The sequence below is a fragment of the Abrus precatorius genome, unplaced genomic scaffold (genome assembly GCF_003935025.1).
Source record: "Abrus precatorius isolate BTA unplaced genomic scaffold, Abrus_2018 Scaffold6, whole genome shotgun sequence".
NCBI classification, from domain to species: domain Eukaryota; kingdom Viridiplantae; phylum Streptophyta; class Magnoliopsida; order Fabales; family Fabaceae; genus Abrus; species Abrus precatorius.
Genome location: NW_020874406.1, coordinates 20169505 through 20190037, shown reverse-complemented (window position 1 = coordinate 20190037; position 20533 = coordinate 20169505). Strand labels below are relative to the sequence as shown.

Below are 20533 nucleotides of genomic sequence, written 5' to 3'. Positions count from 1 at the left end.
AATAGCAGCACAGAAAAGAAAAGGCATATATAAATCAATGAGATCTTTATATTTATGAATAGATTATTAGACACATTCGAATTTAATGTAAGGCTTGGTTTAAAAGGAAGGATAAACTTAATGCTTGTGTATGTTAAGTTTCTAGTGGATTGTTATTAATATATCACACGTGTTTTTTTAATCTGGTGTAGGGATTTTATACAACTCTCATAAACCCAAATAAAAAGTTTGTGTTTATCCTAAGATGACAAAATTATTCAATGCTATAGCTAAGATTGACACGGTTGTACTTAAAATAGCATGTAATTGATTTATTGAATGTTGTAAGGTTGTGGATGCCTAGATATATACATCGAAAAGGGTTGGTGGGAATAGTTCAATACAATAAAGAAAAAGGTTGATATTTTTTGGTTTAAAGATGAAAGTTAAAACATGAGACCAACAAGCCAAACCTTTGCAGCGATTTCATTCACATATTTGCATCTCATATTATTGGATCAAGACTTGGTTCTTTCAACCAGATATATAAAAGTTGTATGGTTCTCATGTATCATCTTAAGCATGGGAACAAATTAAGCCTATCCCATTTAGTGATCAAATACATGATTTTTGGAAGTAAAGTGTCAAGAAGACCTCAAGTCTATCCAATAGAATGTTTGTTACTAAGGTATTCAATTACTACAATGTACAACTTATTGGATAGAAGGTTCTTAATGAAGGTTGAAGTAATTAGGAAAATAGTTGATCAAGGTTTCTATACTAATTGGAGCTGTTCTCCTAATCCACAAAATAAAGCTGAACAAGATGTTGCTAATGTTGGTGTTAGATAAAAAAAAATGAGGACAATAAAAAAGAATGAGAAAAAAAAAAAGAAACAAAAAAGGGTCTAACATTGCATGCATTGAGAACGAAAAAGAAAGTGAAAAGAAAAAAAATATAAATAGTTGTTTAATTTTTAAAAAATATTGTATTTTTTGTTTTATTTTTAGTTATAAAATATGTACATTATTTAGTTTTATTCAATTTTACAGGGAAATTTTACTTAATGTACTTTAAAATAAGTAAAATTTATATAATTTTTATGTTATAAAAATTCTGCAGTTAACATTACAAGATGAATTTAATTTCTGTTTTAATCTGCTACCACCACTTTCATGTAATATTACATTTGAACTATTTTTTTTTAATAATAATGAAACTATTATAATTTATTTTTCTATACATATATAATACTCAAACTCAAAGCCTTATAAAGTTAAATACTTTCATTACTGTCAGCTCTTAAAATTTAAAAGTTATAAATTTTTACCAAAAAATTATTTATTTTACTGAGAATTATAAATATAATAAATGTTTTAAAGATTTAATATCAATATTTTCTTAAATTGAGTGCTTGAAACAAAACAAGAAACTTGGAAAATTTATATAACAGCTGTGTGGAAAAGATCTTGTATTTACCTGGTATTGTCTGTCTACTATTATTAATTACTTGAAATAATTGAAGTATTGAACAGCAATAAACAAGCTTAGAGCATTGGTGAAAGTATAGGACTAACATGGGCCCATAAGATGTGCATGTCAGACAGCCAACATGCCCATAACTTTGTAGGTTAATTGCACTTAATCATTCCTCATTCAAAAGAAAGCACATAGACAAATCTTTGTTTCTTTTTTATTTCCCCTTCTTTTTCTCTCTTTTATCTTTTTTTGGGTCTCTTTCACTTTTGTTGGATGGCTCGATGTAATTGTATTTTATTAGGACCCCAAATCATTTAAAACTTAATTGATTGCAAAAACAACAAAATAATTAGAAAACAAAGGCCAAGGAAACATCATGATTACCCTAATATTTATAAATTACGACAAACTCAAGAGATTTACTATAGAGAATATTAGCTAGGGAGAAAATAAAATTAAAAAAAAAAGAAAGAAAAAGCAAGGGACAATGAAGCATTGCTTAAGCAATATACTATTCTGCCTCTTTGTCCCAATGATTCAATAGGATTGTGCATGCTTTGGGGCGTGCCACCCCAGCTATTATGTTTGTCTCATGGTCATGGAAGAGTTTCTATTGGTCCTTAGAAGTGATCTTGTAGCCATTTGCAATGTTTGATTGTACCATGCTTCCACCGTTAAAAATTGCAATTGACATGGCACTGTTTTTTGAGGGTGAAATTGAAGACCGTTTCTGAAGCCACTCAAGGATCAATCAAAAGCATTGACTCTTCTTTAACCATTATCATTTTCTTATGAATAGAATCTTTACCAACACACAAATTAATGGCACAATAAGATGTTACTGAAAATGAAGGAAGTGAGCTTAGCATGTTGATTTGTATGGCCTCTATCTTTCTATGTTCCTGTAAGCAAATTGCTTAAGAAATTCATAAACAGAAGGATGGAGCATTCAAATCAAAACATTTTCTTTCTCTTTAGTTTGGTACATCAACGTGGCTAATAAAATGAGAAGTAATTATTTCTCTTTTTCTATTCGATCGCATCTTCTTTGGTTAAAGTAAAATTTTATCAGTATGAAAAATAAAAAAAAAATTAGTTTCTATGAATTAAACATAAAATAAACATGACTAAAAATTGGCAATCTTAGATACATGTCTCGCCTTTAATGGAATAAAAAAATCTACTTTGATCGAATTTGATTTTTTTCAAATTAATGTATAAATGATAAGTTAGTGACGGATTTTAAAATATCTATACTCGTTATGATTTCAAATTCAAATCTAATGTTACACAACAATAATCAAGTTCTCTCTGAAAGAATTATTTTTTAAATGATAACCTTTTAGGAGCTTTCTTAAATAAGAATATCTTTGAGAATTAGTTTTCTTTTTTATTATATCAAATAATTTTGTTTAGATTAATAATTATTAGTTTTACTCTTCTTAGTTTATAAAATTTAAAAATAGTCATATAACATGTTTTTAATTAGTTATTTAAAATTTTTATTTTAATTTAATAATACCAATGAAAAATTTACTACTAATAATAAAACTCAACTTATATGTTTGTATTAAGGATTGAATATCAAAAAAATCTTTATGATTTGCTTAATGTTTAAATTAGCTCCCTATAATTCAAAAACCTACATATATTTTACTTTCCTAAGGTTTTGATAAAAATTTAACTCAAACAAATTTAAATTAATGTTTTCAAGAAAAAAAAAATCACCCTTGATTATATTTGAAGGCTCTTCCGTCTATTTGCTACAATAGCTAGTTTGCATATTTCTCGTTCAATTTTATACCAGTTTGATGATATCAATCTCATAAATCTATGATGACATTAATTTTGGGGTTTTATAGACAAAGTTATTCCCAATTTTATGAATAAATCTATATTAACTTTTAACGAATAACCTATTCAAGAAACTCGTTCATCAATATCAGAATACATTTATTATCTCAAGCCTTATCAAAATAGAAAAATGATACCATGAAATGAACATTAAATTTCCTAACCACATGAACAATGTCTTAATTTATTCATAAGGGTAAGATAGTCAACAACATAGGATAATTAAGTCTTTTCACTAACAAATTTTAATTTGGACATTTTTGTTTAAGATGTAATTTATTCAAAATTATACAAAGTTAGAATGCTATACCAATATAAGTAAAGTAAAAAAACTTTTACACTTAATCTGAGCTATTATAACCGTTAAATTTAAGTTAAATGAAAGACTTTAATTGAGTGTAAAAAATTTTAAATTTATACAGATGTAAAAAAATCTGCTCATATATATATATATATATATATATATATATATAATTTTAAGGTTTTAATGTTCATTTATTATTTTTAAAAAAATATGGGTCTAGCTCAAGAATTGGAACAAATTAAGAATGAGAACAAAGATGTAGCCAAATTGATTTAGAACTGTTTCTGGAGAGACAAGATTGGAGGCAAGGAGGGTGAAACCTGTTACCATCCTGCTCCATTGCCATATCTACAAAAAGGACTTCAAAAGATTTGAATCGTACGCGGTGTAAATGTCAATGAGCTGAGTCTAGTTTTAGGTGTTTTTTGATTCAACTTTATAAATAAAACAATCCTAAATAAGTTTGATTATATGTTTAACAATTTCAGTAAATGTTAGCCATTCCATCAAATATTACAGGGGATATTTATTTTACATTTAGTTTGCCTTTGGTGTAGGAATTTTTTTATTTCCAATTAAACTATTTTATTGAGAATGAAATTTCTGTAAAAAGTTATAAAGTGTATTTGATTATCGTTTAAAAGTCATAAATAATATATTTGCTATTAATTATCAGAAATTTTAATAATTTTATTTGAGAAAGTTTTGTTCTCATTTATGAAAAGAAAAGCTTTTATACTATCCTATCCAGTCCTTACTAGTTGCAGTTAAATATACACTTGTTAAAATACGAAACTAAAAAGAAACTCCCTTAAAAAAACTAAAAAGAATTTCAGATCGTGTCAAATAACTTTTGTTTCAATAAATTTTAGTGATTAAAGTGAACTAGGTATCCATCGAAATATTATGATAGTGATCTTACATATTTGATCTTCTAATGGGCCATAGGAATAGATCCTCATACCAAAAAACAATGGTTGTGATGTAATAATAATAATAAACAAGTAACGAAATTGAACAAGTTTGAGTCAATAAATAAAGACTACCCTTTTGCTATTTGTTTTCTCTTTCCTTGATTCCCCACATGTAAAACTCTGATGATGAAGGGTAATGGCAAAGGGTTACTTGGGAGCATGAGGGAAGAAGAAATGAAACAGGGTCCTACAGTCTATGTGGAAAAGACAAGATGGAGAATTGAATGAATACGGCACGCCAAAGCTCTTATCTCTTGGCCCAATGATGGTTCAACCTAGTCCGTGACCTCAAGCAAGTCCCTCCCCTCACCAAAGACTAGCATTAGCATGGTTCAAATTGGTCAAAATAATGGTGACCCCTAACATTTTAAATTACACTTCAAATCATAATTGTAATATCAACATATAAATATTTAATATGTCTTAGTTTATGAGAGAAAATTAGAAAGGTCTAAATGAAAATGAAGAAAGAAAAATGGGGAGGGTGATATTAGATTCTTGAATTTTCAGTGAGAGAGACCCACAAGGTAGATGTGTCGGTGGGACACGTGGTTATGATCCACGAGGAAAGGACAGAGTTGATGAGACTAGTATGGCTTGGCTATAACGAATGATGGTAGGGAGCGAAAAAGAGAGTGGACAAATGAATATGCGTGCCACACTCATGTTACTCTGAAGGGTTGCTTTCTCAACCCACTAATCTAAGGGGGGGACACATGCAAAGTGGCTATTGGGAGGGTTAGGATTTATTGTCAAACCTCAATGCAAAAGTCAAGGGAAGAGAGAAAGAAAAATCCTTGGGAAAATGTTGTTGACAGTTCATATGAAAGAAAGATTGATGGGTTTTCAAGAGCAGATATGATTCTAATTCTAAGGCACTTTTTTTCTTTTTATTTTAAATTTGATTAAGGGAAGAAGGGTCTTTGAAGTGGCACTTCAACTTTGGTAATATAGTATTTTGATGGGCACACACGTTATAGACATAGTTATCAATCAACATATGTGCATGCAAGTGTTGAATAGCTAGCAAGTGATGAATAGAGTTTGTTCACTTGTTCACTCAATTTTATTGTTTCAATCTCTTCCCTACATAATAATGCCTGCAGGAGCTAGTGCTTTATCTCTTTTCTTTTCTTGCATCACCCTTTTTCTCTTCCTTCCTATCACTGTTTTTTCTGCAAAGAAAACGTAAAGGAAACGCCTCTGTGCTTACTTGTTTCCCCTTTCTCTCTCTTTCTCTCTCTCACTCTACACTACCCTTTATTCATTCAATTTCAAAATTCTCTACTTTTTACTCATAGGGTCAATAGCTTCAAAGAGGAAGCTCCTTCTTGAAGCCAAGTATTTGGTTCTTTGTTTGTTTCTTTCATAGAGCTAAACTCATTGCTATATTTTCATTTTACTTTTGAAGAGTGAAGAGAGAAGAAGCTATGAAGGAGAGAAACAAAGGGGTTGAAGCTTACAACAACAATGAGATGGATTGCTACTACTCTACCTCTGAACTCCCATGTAAGAAGCACCCTTCTTCTTCTTCTGTTGGTATTTGTGCTTATTGTCTCAAGGACCGTTTGGTCAAGCTTGTGTGTTCTGATTGTGGGGAGCAAAGGCTTTCTTCTTGTTCTTGCTCTGATGAGATGCTCTCTTCCCATCGAAATTCATGCAATGTTGATGTGGGGAGTGTTGGAAGGGTCTCATTTCTCATTGAGAATGAGAAGAACAATGAGAACCAAGTTGTTCAGAACTTGAGTTCAAAGGCAAAGTTGCAAGATAAGGAGGAGGAAGAGGAGGAGGTTGTCGTGTTGAGGAGAAGCAGTAGTAACTGTGTTGAAATCAAAAGGCATCATCATGGGTTTTGGAGGATTGTGAAGTTGTTTAGGAAGAAGAAAGAGAAGGATTGTGGAAGAAGTGTTGGTGGGTTTGATGAGAGGACTGAGATGTGGATGATGGATCATGGAGGTGTGTCTAGGTCCAGGTCTTTATGCAGCTTTAGGGGTGGTGGATTATATGGATCCGAAGATGGTGGTGATTCAGTGTTATCAGGTGCTAGAAGTTCAATTTCTGCAGCTAGGAGTTCAGGTGTTAATGGGGGTTTGATGTTAGAGTCTGGTAGGAGAAGTGGATATAGTGAAGCTGAACCAAGAAGGAGTGGTTTTGATGGGTTTCTATTTGAATCTGAGAATGGTAATGATCTCAAGGGTGTGAAGAAGGGTGGACCAATGGAGGGTGATGGAGGGTTCTATGGGGTAAATAGGCGGGTGTTTTCACTAAGAGAGAGTGATTTCAAAGGCATGGATGAGTCTAGATTTATTGATTTGAAGCTTGATTATTCGTCAGAATCAAAGCCAGAGTTTTCTGCTGCAAAGATGGGTGATAACCTCTCAGCTTTTGGTAGCATAAGAGGTGGGAATTTCATGGCACATGATGGAGGAGGTTCTTATGGTGGTTTGGTAGGGGATGGAGTTTTAGCTAATGGAGGGTCATGTAGGATCACTGTGAATGACAGAGGAATCAAAAGGGGAAGGAAAAGCATGAAGGGTTGGAGATGGATTTTCAGATACCATTCAAATTGGGGAGGCTCAAGGAAAAGAGATGAAGACCTTATGTTCAAAACTTGATATAGTACCATCAAATACACAATACCAAGAGAAAAAAAAACCATCTTTCCTGGTAGTTTCACTAGGTTAGTCATAGTTCATGGTTTAAATTGTCTTGTAGCTTGGTCATTAGTCATTATCTTTCATGTGTACTAATGTTATTTTTTCTTCAGTAAATGCTTAATAGAGGGAACTTCATACTTCTTGGAAAGTGCCATGCCATATGTTTCTATCATAAGGAAGAAGGAGAGGAAAGTCCCTCTCAATGCTAGTAAAAGAATGAGCCAAAAACCAAGCCAGAATTTCAAATTCAATGTAGAAAAGTATGTAATAGGGTAATAGACATATGATTACAAGCTCTACAACAAAAGTGGTTGCCAAATTTGACACTTGACCCGTTACTATCACCTATCAATATGATATAAATCTCAATTGCATTTATTTATTTATATAAACCCTCGTCACAAGTGAGACCCAGTAATAAGTACTGTGGCAACGACTTTGCTTTAAACGTCAGTGAATTGCATTATTGAAAGAAAGGGCCAAGAAACTGAGATGTGGAGGATTCTCTTTTGACTCGTCCATGTCTTGGTTTCAACGTTACTAATATTTTGTACTATTACAACTATTATGAGGACACATCTTGTGAAGGTAATAGCTGATTTCTTTTAAGCTATGAGCTCAGCTTAGTTACGTAATATGTGTAATTTTCAAACATAAATATGATCTTTTGTAGAATAATATAATTTCCAACTCTTTATGGTACTCACTATCTGTATATTTTTCAACAGAACATGTACTTCAGTCAAAATATAACAAAAATGAATTCATTTAAAACTAATTACCATTCGTTTATTTTTAAGTTTTGTTAGAAATGGTTAAAGATATGCAAAAATAAATTTATTGTAAAAAATTAATGTAAAAAAAAAAACGTTGTGTTTAAAAATGATAGTCCCAAAATAATTTAAGATAATTAATTTTATTTAAATAAATAAATAACTTGTGAAGTAATAATGTACGGTCTTAAAATATTTGTGATCTTATATATTTAAAATCAATTTTTTTCACTTTAAAAATAAAAATTTTTGGCTTCTCTTACGATGAATGTAACTAATGTGTAATTGATTTTTATACACAGTTTTTTATATAACATATGAAATTATTTACTGTATATTTGAATGCAAGTTAAAATGCTATAAAACCAAGTTAATTTCATTATATGATTTTGCAATAAAAATTATATTTAATTAATTTTGATTAAAGTTAATTTTTCTTTCAAATTCAAGTTTAAATCAACATGAAAAAAAATGTAACAATTATATTCAAATTTGATATAAAATTATTTTTAAAAAGTTTTTTTTAATATGATTTACATCACTTTAAACATACTTTTAAACAAAATTAATTTTATTCAAAGTTAATTTTTTAAACATTTACCCAAACACATTTACTGAAAGACTCATGTTATTCTATAACAATATTCCAATGTGAATTGGAAATATGATATTTTGGTATCCAAACATGCTCAATCTTAGGGGAACATCGAATTGTTTGCAATTATAAATTTTAGTACAAGGGTGATATTTTGAAATGATGTGAAATGGATGTTAAAAGGAGAAAAATAGAAAGAAAAAAAAGTAAACAAATAATAAGTGATGCAATAAAAAACTAGAGATAAAATAAAAAAGGGAATTAAGAGAATTAAGACATTAAAATATTATTATTAATTTTAGTAACCTGTCTGTTTTCACGTTAAAAAATTTGCCTATATTGTCCAATCAGCATCACGAGCTAGAAAATTTGAAGTGGTATTCTTAACCAAACACAATTCCTTTTATGTATACGAGCGACCATAGTTCAAAATAGAACAAGCTATGGCCTAACTTGTTAATCATTAAAAATGTTGACCAAAGATTTGAAAGAGAACCAACCATGTCATGAAGTGTTGAACTCACCAGCATAGCACACCTAACAATCTTTGTTTAGGTGAAATGCTGGGTCTAATCTTTTCAACTTGACATCTCAGCATCCTATTCTAATCCCCAAATCCTTTTTGGCTGAAACTATCCAAATAGACAAAGCCAAAGCCAACAAAGTTGACCAAAATGGACCCTTTTAAATACTTACCCAGTTGCCACCGGATCCATATTCCATGCAATAAAATAATATTATACATTTGGTGTAGTTAATAAATTAGAACCGTTAGATGAAGATCCTATGGCTAAAATTTTGATCACATTAAATCGGATTTAAAGTGTGATGCAAAATCTGAACTATCTGATTTCATCCAACGGCTTAAATTTACTAATTGCATTAACTTTATTATTATTTTTTTAACTGTATGAATCTGGATCCTCTGTTAGTGACGCACCTTTGTTATCATGTGGGGGCCACACTGTTAACAATTCCTAGATATGGCTGTACTAGATTGTGAGAATTATAATTTTCTTCACTAAGCTTGGTCAATTGTGAACATTTTATACACGTTTTGGTAATATTGGTCAAGGTTGACTATATTAAAAGTAAAATTTCATCTCATATATATATATATAAGTGCGTGTGCATCTAACAAGATCCACATTAAATCAAGTTATTTCTAGATACAGAACTAGGAAGAACAGGAATCTTTGTGAGTGAAGAGCAAAAAAGTGAAGCAAAATTAGAATCATAGAATGTATGTGACTAGGCCTTTGTCTCTTTATAAGAAGTCCATAGAAGCACTCTCCGTGCCTCCACCTGAAGGCCCAAATTCTGGTATTCTTGTAATCCAAGATGAAGAATTGAAACCAACCTCTTGTTTTGGGTTGGGAGAGCTCCATGAAGTAAAGGAGTTGCCTTTCCCTCAAAATTTGAACCTTGAGTTGTTTTATAGATCAGGGATTTCACTGAACAGAACCACTCATTACCACCATGTGGCCTTCATTCCAGTTCTTAATCAACCATTGTCTTCCAACAAATACTATGTGATACAACTCAATGGGAAGAAAAGAGGGTAAGCTTAATTTTTATGAAAAAAGTTGGATTTTCGTTACTTGGTTGTGTTGATAATTTATTCTGTACTGTCTGACTTAAACATCAGTTATATGGGATGAGGGTTATTTTGATGTTCCCAAGAAACTATATAGCTTTCACCATAGGATATGATCTAGATCCAGCTTGTAAGATTGAACCAAAATTTTTGGCATTAAATAAATGAATGTGTTAAATTTGTAGCACACATTAGTGATTAAACTTTTTGACAAGTTTAAGGAATATATTGACGTAATTTGCATTTCGTTTTGCAGAGAAGTATACATTAGCTCAAAGGAGGAAGATTTGGAGACCTTCTGTTTCTACAATGCTGTTGCTGATGTACCACTACACCCAATAGATATCAGTGATACGCATCAAGAGTTTGAGATATATCCTAGAAGAAGCAAAGTTACTTTGAGGAGTGGTTTTTCAGCTGAATCTGTTGCTCCAAATGGATACCCTCCAAGATTTTTGAGTAGAAGGTGGAAAGTGAGTGCTTCAACTTCAAGTGATTCTAGGCTAGGAGAAGCATCAGGTGTAAATCAAGCCCTACGTGCCAGCAAGCCAGAATTCAAATTCTCATTGGCAAAGGAAAGTTCAGAAAATGTTGTTGTGGGAAATTGGTATTGCCCCTTCATTTTTATTAAGGAAGGAACTCACAGAACATTGAAAGAAGAAGTGAGAAAATCAATGTTTTATGAGATGACACTGGAGCAGAAATGGGAAAAAATCTTTGCATGTGAGAATGAGCATGGAATGGGAAACACTGTGAATGTGAATGCTGTTGTTCAAAACGAAGTGGTCGTGATTGCTGGCTGGGAAGCTGTGACTGATGAGATGGATATTGCTGAGGGTGTTTTGTGGTTCCATAGTTTCAACAATGTTGGAGAAAAGAATAGTGTGGGATTGAACATTGCGATAGTTGAAAGAATCAAGTGGGAGCAGGAAAGAGTTGGGTGGGTTGGAGGGAAGGAAAAGGAAGTTAGAGTTGAGAAAGTGGAAGAATTTAGAGGGACTAATGGATGGAAGAAATTTGGATGTTATATGTTGGTTGAGACTTTTGTGCTAAAAAGATTGGATGGAAGCATAATACTAACTTATGCTTTCAAACACCATCATCAAATTAGAAGCAAATGGGAATAAAGATTTCTGGTACTGGTTTTAGACCAAGCCAAACTCATCCAAATTGGTGTTAAGTGTATATCCCCTATGTCTTAGTGAATGAAAAGAATGCCTAGTCTTGTAGTCTGCATATTCAATTTTGTGCCAGCTTGTTGATTGATTCATTCAGTTTTGCAGTGTAATCATTTTGATACTCCATAAAGATTATAAGGATAAACTATTGAGATCTTTCTTCATGTTTTTCTGCATTCAGAAAACATTGTTGCCTGAAGGTTGGAAATATCTCGTTAATTTATGAACCAAACACTCAATATATTGGATCCCGGGCGTAAAAAAAAATACATATATTAGATCATGAGCCTAAACCTCAGATGTATTGTATGAACTTGAGGACTGGATGCACTGACCTTTGAGCCGAAAGCTTACACACAATCAAATACTATAGGTGCAAACAAAAGCTTTAAAACTAATAATGAAAATAATCAAATTCTAAAAGTACATGACACAAGCAAAGCAAAAATTGCATATTTGACAGGTTATACTGAAATTATTTAACCTCATAATCACACTAATATGCACAAAAGAAGAAGCGATGGAAGGTTATTATTTATGATCCTAAATTCAAAGGGATTCAAAAACTTGCATATTAGCAGTGTGTTCCAATATGAGCTTGGTTTCACCCTTATTAAACCAAGTCTACTATTGGAAGAATATATGATGAAATTAACCAAGCACAGGAGTTTACCAAGAGATGGATCAAGAAGCCAGCTTCAAGTGTTGAAAATCAAGACCAGACAAGAGCATACTGAGAAAAATAAATGATCACCCCGAAATGCACTCACAACTTGAAATGTTTGAATAGCTTGGGCTCGGTTGAAGAAGTCAAATGGTTGAATCACACAAAGGGACGAGAAGCGGCAAATGTTTAATTTTTTTATCCATTTTCCAGCATTGGACACAAAACAATTAGCATTTTTGGTTTCAGATGAAATATCTAGACTGTAACTGCAAAGAAATGTAGTTTCAAAAGGTGGTCATCATTTATCTGGACTTAGTTTGACTCGTGTGCTTGAAATTATAAGTTTATGAAAATATTTTATAATTTTGTTTGATTATAGTTTGTTTAAATGAGTTTATAGATAATTTATAAAACTTATATAAATTTATTTTAATACACTTTTTATAATTTATCAAAATTTTATTTTTAATTCAAAAAATTATATCATTAAATTTATAACATATTATTGAAAAACAACTTATTAATTAAATAAGCATCTAGTTAATTTGTTCCTCTAAACTTCTAGACTTTACCACTCTCTCTCCACAACTCTTTTTCCCTTCCACCTAGTGAGTTAATGAGATCTTCTCAGCACAAACGATGATGCACTTCCAAATATTGGCGAAGAATATAGTATTAAAAAAAAATAATTGGGTGTCATAATTGATGTTGAGCTTCTTAATTGAGCTAATTCAAGATACAATATTTGCTGTCTCATAATATTATATTATTTAAACATTCCATTCAATGTGTTCAAACTTCAAACTGCAATTAGCAGATGAAGGTGCAGTGCGGCTCTGCTCTTCCCAGCGCTGCAAGTAACTTTTGTTTCAGGTGTTGGAAAGTCAACAATTCAATTCTAGTGATATCCAAATCCAATTACAAATTAAAATAACTTTAGCTATTATTTTATTTAAATATAGTCTTTTTTTAATAATATATATAAAATAATGTTTTTAGAAAATTAAAATTTTTAATTAATAATTAAATTTTAAAATTTTATATTTTTAATAAAAAATCATTTATAATAAATTTTCATTATATAACTTTTGACATATGTTATAAATGAGAATTGAGGAGTTTAGAGAAATAAATGGGAGAAGCTTAGCTTGTGTTAATAAGAGTTATTTTTTAATGATAAGAGACTAAAATGATTGGACAATATATATATCTTTTTTTTAAAGTGAATATATAACAAAGTGTGAGTAATCGAAATTATATGATTTTAGATCCCTCAAAAATTCCTTGTGTTTGTGTTGGAAGAGGATTTTGTAAATAAGAATGAATGGAAATTTAATGCTAATTTATGATTTTAAATAAATTTTATTAAGTGTAGACGAAAACGAAGACTTTAGAATTTTAAAATTATTTTGCTTTGCCATTCTAATTTAATGTGAAAGGAAATTATTTAGAAGAATATTTTGAATATTAGAAACTTTTTCATTTTTGTTTGTACTTTTACAACTCATCAATTTAAAGGTCATACAAATACAAATCTAATGCCAAAGGAAATCGAAATTAGTATCTCGGTTCACAACAATTGAAGAAGTCCATGGCAGGCTAACTTGGTGAAACAAGGAAATGCCAGAAAAAAGAAAAAAAGATTATTTGCTAAATTTCCAACAAATTGAAATAGTTACATTAACCTCATAATTTTTATCATAAAGAAATTTTAATTAGCTTAATAATATCAAATTAAATTCGTATCTCACAAATATATATAAAAATAATATCAATTAATATAGACAAAAAAATGAGTTTAAAACAACTCCATAAGCTTTCTCATAGAGTCTATCTTTCTAATTTCTTCTCAACAATTATCTCTAATTATATTTTAATTAGAACCAAATCCCAATCATTATACTGCATCTAAGATTTATTCTCTAAAAATTAGGGAATAAAAAAGTCAAAGTTATATTTTTCTAAAATGAATTCAAGTAAGCAAAGGACTAGAAAAGTCAGAACACGACTCTTGCAGGATATTTCCTAGAACTTGCAACTATAGAAGATATTTCCTGGGCTAAGAATGTATTATAAAAAAAAAAAAGGGAAATTGCGTTTGTATAATAACATTAACACTACTCTTACCCGTTATTTTCTCATTAAGAAATGATGTTCAAACATTATTATTCTATTGATAAATAAGAAAATCATTTCATAGGCAGCCGGAATCATCAAACAGGGATGAAGGAAACAAAAATTGTTATTTTAACATTCATTTTTGAATATTTATAACAGATATTTACTATTTTTGGATGTTAAAATATTTTTTTTTATAATTGTTTTATATCATTAAATTAATATTATTTTAACTCTTTATACATTAAATAATTTTAAAAAATATTTCGAAATTACAATAACGACAACTGTCAATTAATGTAACCCAAAACAAGACAAAACAACTGTAGCCGTACACAATTGACTAGTATTCAAATTATTTTATTTTAGTAATACATATTTATCCTTTTACACACACATATATATATATATATATATATATATATATATATATATATATATATATATTTTGAATTCCAAGGAAATACAACACAAAGATCAGAGAGTGAAAAAAGAAAAAAATGTATGTGACAAGACCAGTATCAATGTACAGGAGGAATCCTGGTGCTCTTTCAGAACCTCCATCAGGACCAAATTCAGGTTTTCTTGTGATCTGGGATGAACCTCCTACTTACACTTGTTTCGGTTTGTGTGAGGACCCCAGAATCAAGCATCTTCCATTTCCTCAGGACAAGAACTTGACCATAAGCTATTCAGTTAACCAAGATACTGAATACTATGATAAAGTCTTGTTCATTCCAGTTCTGAATAAGCCCTTGTCTTCAAACCAGTACCATGTGATAAGAAGGCAAGGGAGACATCAAGGGTATGCATAAATCAATTTTCTTATTATATCATTTAATCTTGTTACTTTCAACTTTTAGACCATTAGAATTTGGCCTGCATAACCAGGTAGCTAGCTCATTTGTTGCATGTAAAGCTTATGGATTATACTACACAAGATTGGAAATTTTCATCTTTGAATTGAAGTATTTAACTGTCAACTTTAATATTTGAGACTAAAGTGATTCCCACATTCTTTTCTGCTTTTGAAAGTTCACACACATATTTAGAGTTAATATTAATTCCTGAATTGATTATATATGATGATGGTTTGGTTCTTAAAAGTTATTGTTTATACAAATTTGGTCCTTTCAATGATGAATTTGTTAACATGTTGAAAACTTGACAGGGTCAATTTGTTAATGAGCTATCAATTTTAGAGACTAATTTGTATAGGCGTATACTTTTAGGGGTAAAAGGAACATAATATGCTTCTTTCAAGGACCATATTTTGTATATTTACTTATGAATTAATGTTGGTAGCTAAAATATAAATTTGAAATGATTTCAGCCAAGCAAGCACAAGCTCAAAGGAAGAGGACATGGGAACTTGTTTATGCTGCAGCTTTGCAAGGGATGTTAAACCAGCACCTTTGGACCCCTCTGATGATTATCAGCAGGTTGAAATAATAATTGTGAGTCACGGTTTCCAAGCAAAGTCTGTTGCTTCAGATGGAATTCCTCCTGACTTCTTGAGGAGAAAAGGTTGGAAGGTTGCGGCTAAAACTCCGCGCAATTACCATTTGAAAGAAGCTTTGGGCTGCAACGATTCCTTACGTGCCACGCTACCGGATTTCAACTTCCCATTGTCCAATGATTGTTCTAAATCTGTGGTTGTTGGGAAGTGGTACTGCCCTTTTATGTTTGTGAAGGAAGGAATGAGATTGAAGGAGCAGATGAAAAAGTCGGTGTTCTATGAGTTGACACTTGAGCAAAGATGGGAAAAGATATTTTCAAAGGAAAATGGTGACAATGGAAAAGATCATTCTGTGCTTGTGGATATTGCGGTTCAAACAGAAGTTGCCAAGGTTGTAGGAAGGGAAGCTGTTTGGGATGAAAATGCTGTGGTTGATAGGGTGTTGTGGTTTAGGAGTGTTGATGATGTGGGAAGAGAGATCAGTGTTGGATTGAGCTTGGAAGTGTTTGAGAGAATGAAATGGGAGCAAGAAAGGGTTGGATGGAAAGCAAGTAATGAAAGGCAAGAGAGGGTGGCAAGAGTTGAGGAGTTTAGTGGAACAAACAAGTGGGAAAATTTTAGTTGTTATGCGCTGGTGGAGAGTTTTGTATTTAAGAGAATGGATGGAAGTTTGGTGCTAACGTATGATTTCAGGCACATGCACCAAATTAAGTGCAAATGGGAATGATCCAAAAGACTGATTGTTCTATTAAGTTCACAATCAGAATATAGTTTGAACTTTTAAGTTCCTTCTGCTTGAATATATGCTTTATATAGTTTTGTAGAGAATTATAGACCAAGGAGATACTTTGTATATGCAAGAATAATCATTGTTAAACCCATATTTGTGTGTGTATAATTTTATACTGAATGTATTTCTATAGATTACATTGCTCATATGTAATTAGCTTATGGTTGTGTTGTGGATGTGTGTGTGTGTGTGTGTGTGTGGGTGTGTGTGTATACCATACAAATATATATACATCCTCAAAACTCATGAATCTATGAATGCGCTATTAGCTTCATATGTGGATTACATCCCCATAATTTGAGACTTAAATCTTGCTCTACATCGCCTCACTTCCATTCTCATCCTTCATTGCTAAGTTGTGTTTCGGTGTGATCAACCATTGACCTCTTCAACCATCTCCCCTCCTCCAGTCTATTTTTGGAAAACACCGTCTTTTTGGCCTGCCAATGCTTCTCTTATACCAATACAACTAGGATTTCTTTACTCGGATTCATTCATTCAGATATTTTAACTTTTTTATACTAAAATCCTTCCAGCAAAATTTAAAGCTTTGTTCGACCTTAACTTTCAGAATTTACATGATTAAACTTTAATATTAAACTTTAATAATTTTGCTGGTTAAATCACCAGTTTTGATTTTAAAAATGTTAATAATAAGAGGCATTTAATATATGCCTTGTTTCAGTTTTATTTTTTAATATTTTATCTTTTCACATACATACATACATCTCGAAAATATATTTTAAAATTGAATAAAACAATCTTTTATTATCTTATTATACTGTTCACAAACCATTTTCCTTTCTTTTCTTTTTTGGAAATTGTAGTCTTATCAACAATCCCCCTTCATACATAACACGTATATAGATTCACACTTCTTGCAAGGATTGATCCATGTTGTTCATGGTTAATCGAACATGAGATCCCAAAAACTTATGCCTAACTACTTCATCATTTTAACTATTTCCCAAATCCAAGTATTAATCATCCTTAACAAGCTGCAGGCGTCCCTGCTTCAGGATCCATAGAATAGAAATAGACAACATATCATAATTAACAACATTAAATAGATAGATACAAGGTTGAAATATTGAAAGGACCAAATCAAAGATAATGGAAAAATACTACATGAAAATTTCAAAGAACCAACACTCACACATTTATATACGTCATTGACTCATTGTCATTAGTCAAATTAAACGGTGTTTACAATGAGCCTTGAACAAGTAACCCAATTAATTATTGATCGTGGTCCATTCAAACGGTTGTTCGAAATTAATTACATGGATAAGAAGCACACTGCACACCTAGCATTTTATGTTCTTGGAACAATGTATATAAATCAACATGAGTGCATACAAAATATACATAGAAAATAAAAGCAAACAACAAATATTAAGGTGTGAACAGTTTTTAAGTGTGAGAGAAAATGTATATGACAAGACCACTATCCATGTACAAAAGGAATCCTGCTGCTCTTTCAGACCCTCCTCCAATAGGGCCAAATTCAGGTTATCTTGTAATCTTCGATGAAGAAGCTCAGACATACTCATGTTTCGGTTTGTGCAAGGACAACTCGATTGAGGATCTTCCTTTTCCTCAGAATAAAAACTTAACCATCAATTATTCAAGCGACGATGAAGAAGCCTTGTTTGTTCCCGTGTTGAATAAGCCACTCTCTTCGAACCACTACTATGTGATAAGAAGGACGGGGAAGCATCAAGGGTATGGATAATCACTTTTCTATATATATCAATTAACCTTCATACTATTTTTTTAAACTATGTGCGTGTTTAATTTATTTTTTTCTCTAATTTTTTTAATTAATTTATAAATAAATCGAAAATAAATTTTTATTTATTTAAAATTAAGCGTTATTAAATTGATTTCAGTCAAGCTAGCACCAGTTCAAAGGAAGAGAACATGGACACTTGTTTATGTTGTAGCTATGTCCGAGATGTAAAGCCAAAACCTTTGGATCCCTCTGATGATTATCAACAAGTTGAAATAATCAAGAAGAATTATGGTTTCCATGCAAAATCCGTTGCCCCAGATGGAATTCCTCCTGGTTTATTGAGGGAAAAAGGTTGGACAGTTTATGCTCAAAGTCCTAACAATTACCATTTAGGGGAAGCTTTAGGCTCCAATGATTCCTTGCGTGCCAAGTTTCCAGATTTTAACTTTCCATTGTCCAATGATTGTTCTAAATCTGTGGTTGTTGGAAAGTGGTATTGCCCTTTTATGTTTGTGAAGGAAGGAATGACACTGAAGGAGCAAATGAAAAAGTCAGTGTTCTATGAGTTGACACTCGAGCAAAGATGGGAAAAGATATTTTCGAAGGAAAATGGAGACAATGGAAAAGATCATGCTGTGCTTGTGGATGTTGTGGTGCAAACTAAAAGTGCCAAGGTTGTAGGAAGGGAAGATGTTTGGGATGAGAATGGTGTGGATAATGATAGGGTGATGTGGTTTAAGGATGTTGGATCAAAGACAACTAGTGTTGGATTGAGTATGGAAATTGTTGAGGGCATGAAATGGGAACAAGAGAAAGTTGGGTGGATTGGTGGGAGGGAAAGGCAAGTGAGAGTGGAAAGAGTAGAAGAGTTTGGAGGAATAAATAGTTGGAACAAATTTGGCTGTTATGTGCTGGTTGAAAGTTTTGTGTTCAAGAGAATGGATAGAACATTGCTCCTAACTTGTGATTACAGGCACACACATCAAATTAGATGTAAATGGGAGTGATTTTACACTACCGTTGAATTTATTGTTTTGTTTGACAGTGTTTCTTATTGTGCATATATTACGTCTTTGTTATAAAATTTTGTTCAAATTCTGGTGTGAAAAGCAAGAGTCAATACTCGATACAATACATTGAGAATACTATCAGGATGCTTTTTTAATTTTAATTCGATTTAAGTTCTTTAATATATCTATAATTTCTTTTTCAATCAAGTCTTTTGCGTGGGAAAAAGTAATGAAAGATAAACCATGTCACATATGAAATGCAAGATGGTCACCTAATAATTGTATTTATTTTTTCTAATATAATAACAAATTCATTATTAAATAATTAAAAATTAATTCAACATATTTACCTTAAATTAATATTTGTCAAATATATATATTCTAGTGTTTTAAAAAGAAGAAGATCAACTTATTTAAGGGTGAGTTTTTATTACTTATTCTTTATAGATGTCAAAAGTTAAATTTTAGACAAATTAAATATTTATAAATATATAATATTATGGTCGACAATTGTCAAGGGAGCTACAGAAAGTTGAACTTAACGATTACTTTACTAATTATAAATGTCTGATATTGATGCTCGATGACAATTATTCTACTGGACAGACTTCTGAATTGTGAGAGTTTTCAAAGTAAAAGAAGAGTTTAAAATCATGAAGAAGGAGGAGTTTTAATAGAAAGAGATGATTAATATGAAATAAATAAATAAATTTTAAAAATGTTAATAATAAAAAAGAGAAGAGTAGTATACTAGGTAAAAATCAATATTAAAAGTAATTACTAAACAATACTCTAACAATAAACTTTAAAAAGTTAATAAAAAAATATAACATTAAAATAATATTTAATTATAAATTAGTTCTACGCACTTGTAATATTTCTTATTTTAATCTTTACATAACAAAATTTTGTATTTCAGTTTATATATAAAAAAATACTTATAAATTAGTCTTTGCCATCTTTTGATATTTGAACAACATTAAATTTAATTTTTATACTTAGTATTATTTTTTATTTAAATTTTTATGCATACCCTTTATTTTGTTCTTTTTATATAAAAACTCTTAGACTTTATTTGTTTGAATATGTTGATTCTGTGAGGAAAAAAAAATCAGAGAAGTGATTTTATGCGTACGTACCGGTGAAATAAATCGTAAAAAGGGAGGAAAATATTTTATTTTATTATAATATCATATAATTTTTAAAATAATGTAAAATATAAAAAGTAATAAAAAATTAGAAACGTTAAGAAAAATAGTATATTAGAAGGCTAAAAATAAAATGAAGGGGTAGGAGACTGGGAACTATTGATGAAAATTTCATTTCTGCCACTGTTGAAGCACTCTATAATCCTCCTTCCATCA

At 30.9% G+C, this 20533-nt stretch overlaps 4 protein-coding genes across 4 annotated transcripts; all 4 read left to right on the top strand.

Moving 5' to 3' along the window:
• The first annotated feature begins 5482 nt into the window (after nt 1-5482).
• Nucleotides 5483-7228, top strand: LOC113869697. The gene is made up of 2 exons (XM_027506148.1): nt 5483-5535; nt 6002-7228. The coding sequence occupies exon 2, from the start codon at nt 6021-6023 to the stop codon at nt 7203-7205; it is 1185 nt and encodes a 394-aa protein (XP_027361949.1). The 5' UTR covers nt 5483-5535; nt 6002-6020; the 3' UTR covers nt 7206-7228.
• A 2533-nt stretch (nt 7229-9761) lies between these two features.
• LOC113869867 lies at nt 9762-12428 on the top strand. Its single transcript, XM_027506369.1, has 2 exons — nt 9762-10176; nt 10469-12428. The coding sequence occupies exons 1-2, from the start codon at nt 9857-9859 to the stop codon at nt 11337-11339; spliced, it is 1191 nt and encodes a 396-aa protein (XP_027362170.1). The 5' UTR covers nt 9762-9856; the 3' UTR covers nt 11340-12428.
• Nucleotides 12429-14612: 2184 nt separating this feature from the next.
• On the top strand, nt 14613-19262 carry LOC113868975. Its single transcript, XM_027505023.1, has 2 exons — nt 14613-14980; nt 15509-19262. The coding sequence occupies exons 1-2, from the start codon at nt 14676-14678 to the stop codon at nt 16359-16361; spliced, it is 1158 nt and encodes a 385-aa protein (XP_027360824.1). The 5' UTR covers nt 14613-14675; the 3' UTR covers nt 16362-19262.
• On the top strand, nt 17789-19368 carry LOC113868976. The gene is made up of 2 exons (XM_027505024.1): nt 17789-18149; nt 18317-19368. The coding sequence occupies exons 1-2, from the start codon at nt 17854-17856 to the stop codon at nt 19164-19166; spliced, it is 1146 nt and encodes a 381-aa protein (XP_027360825.1). The 5' UTR covers nt 17789-17853; the 3' UTR covers nt 19167-19368.
• Nucleotides 19369-20533: the final 1165 nt, after the last annotated feature.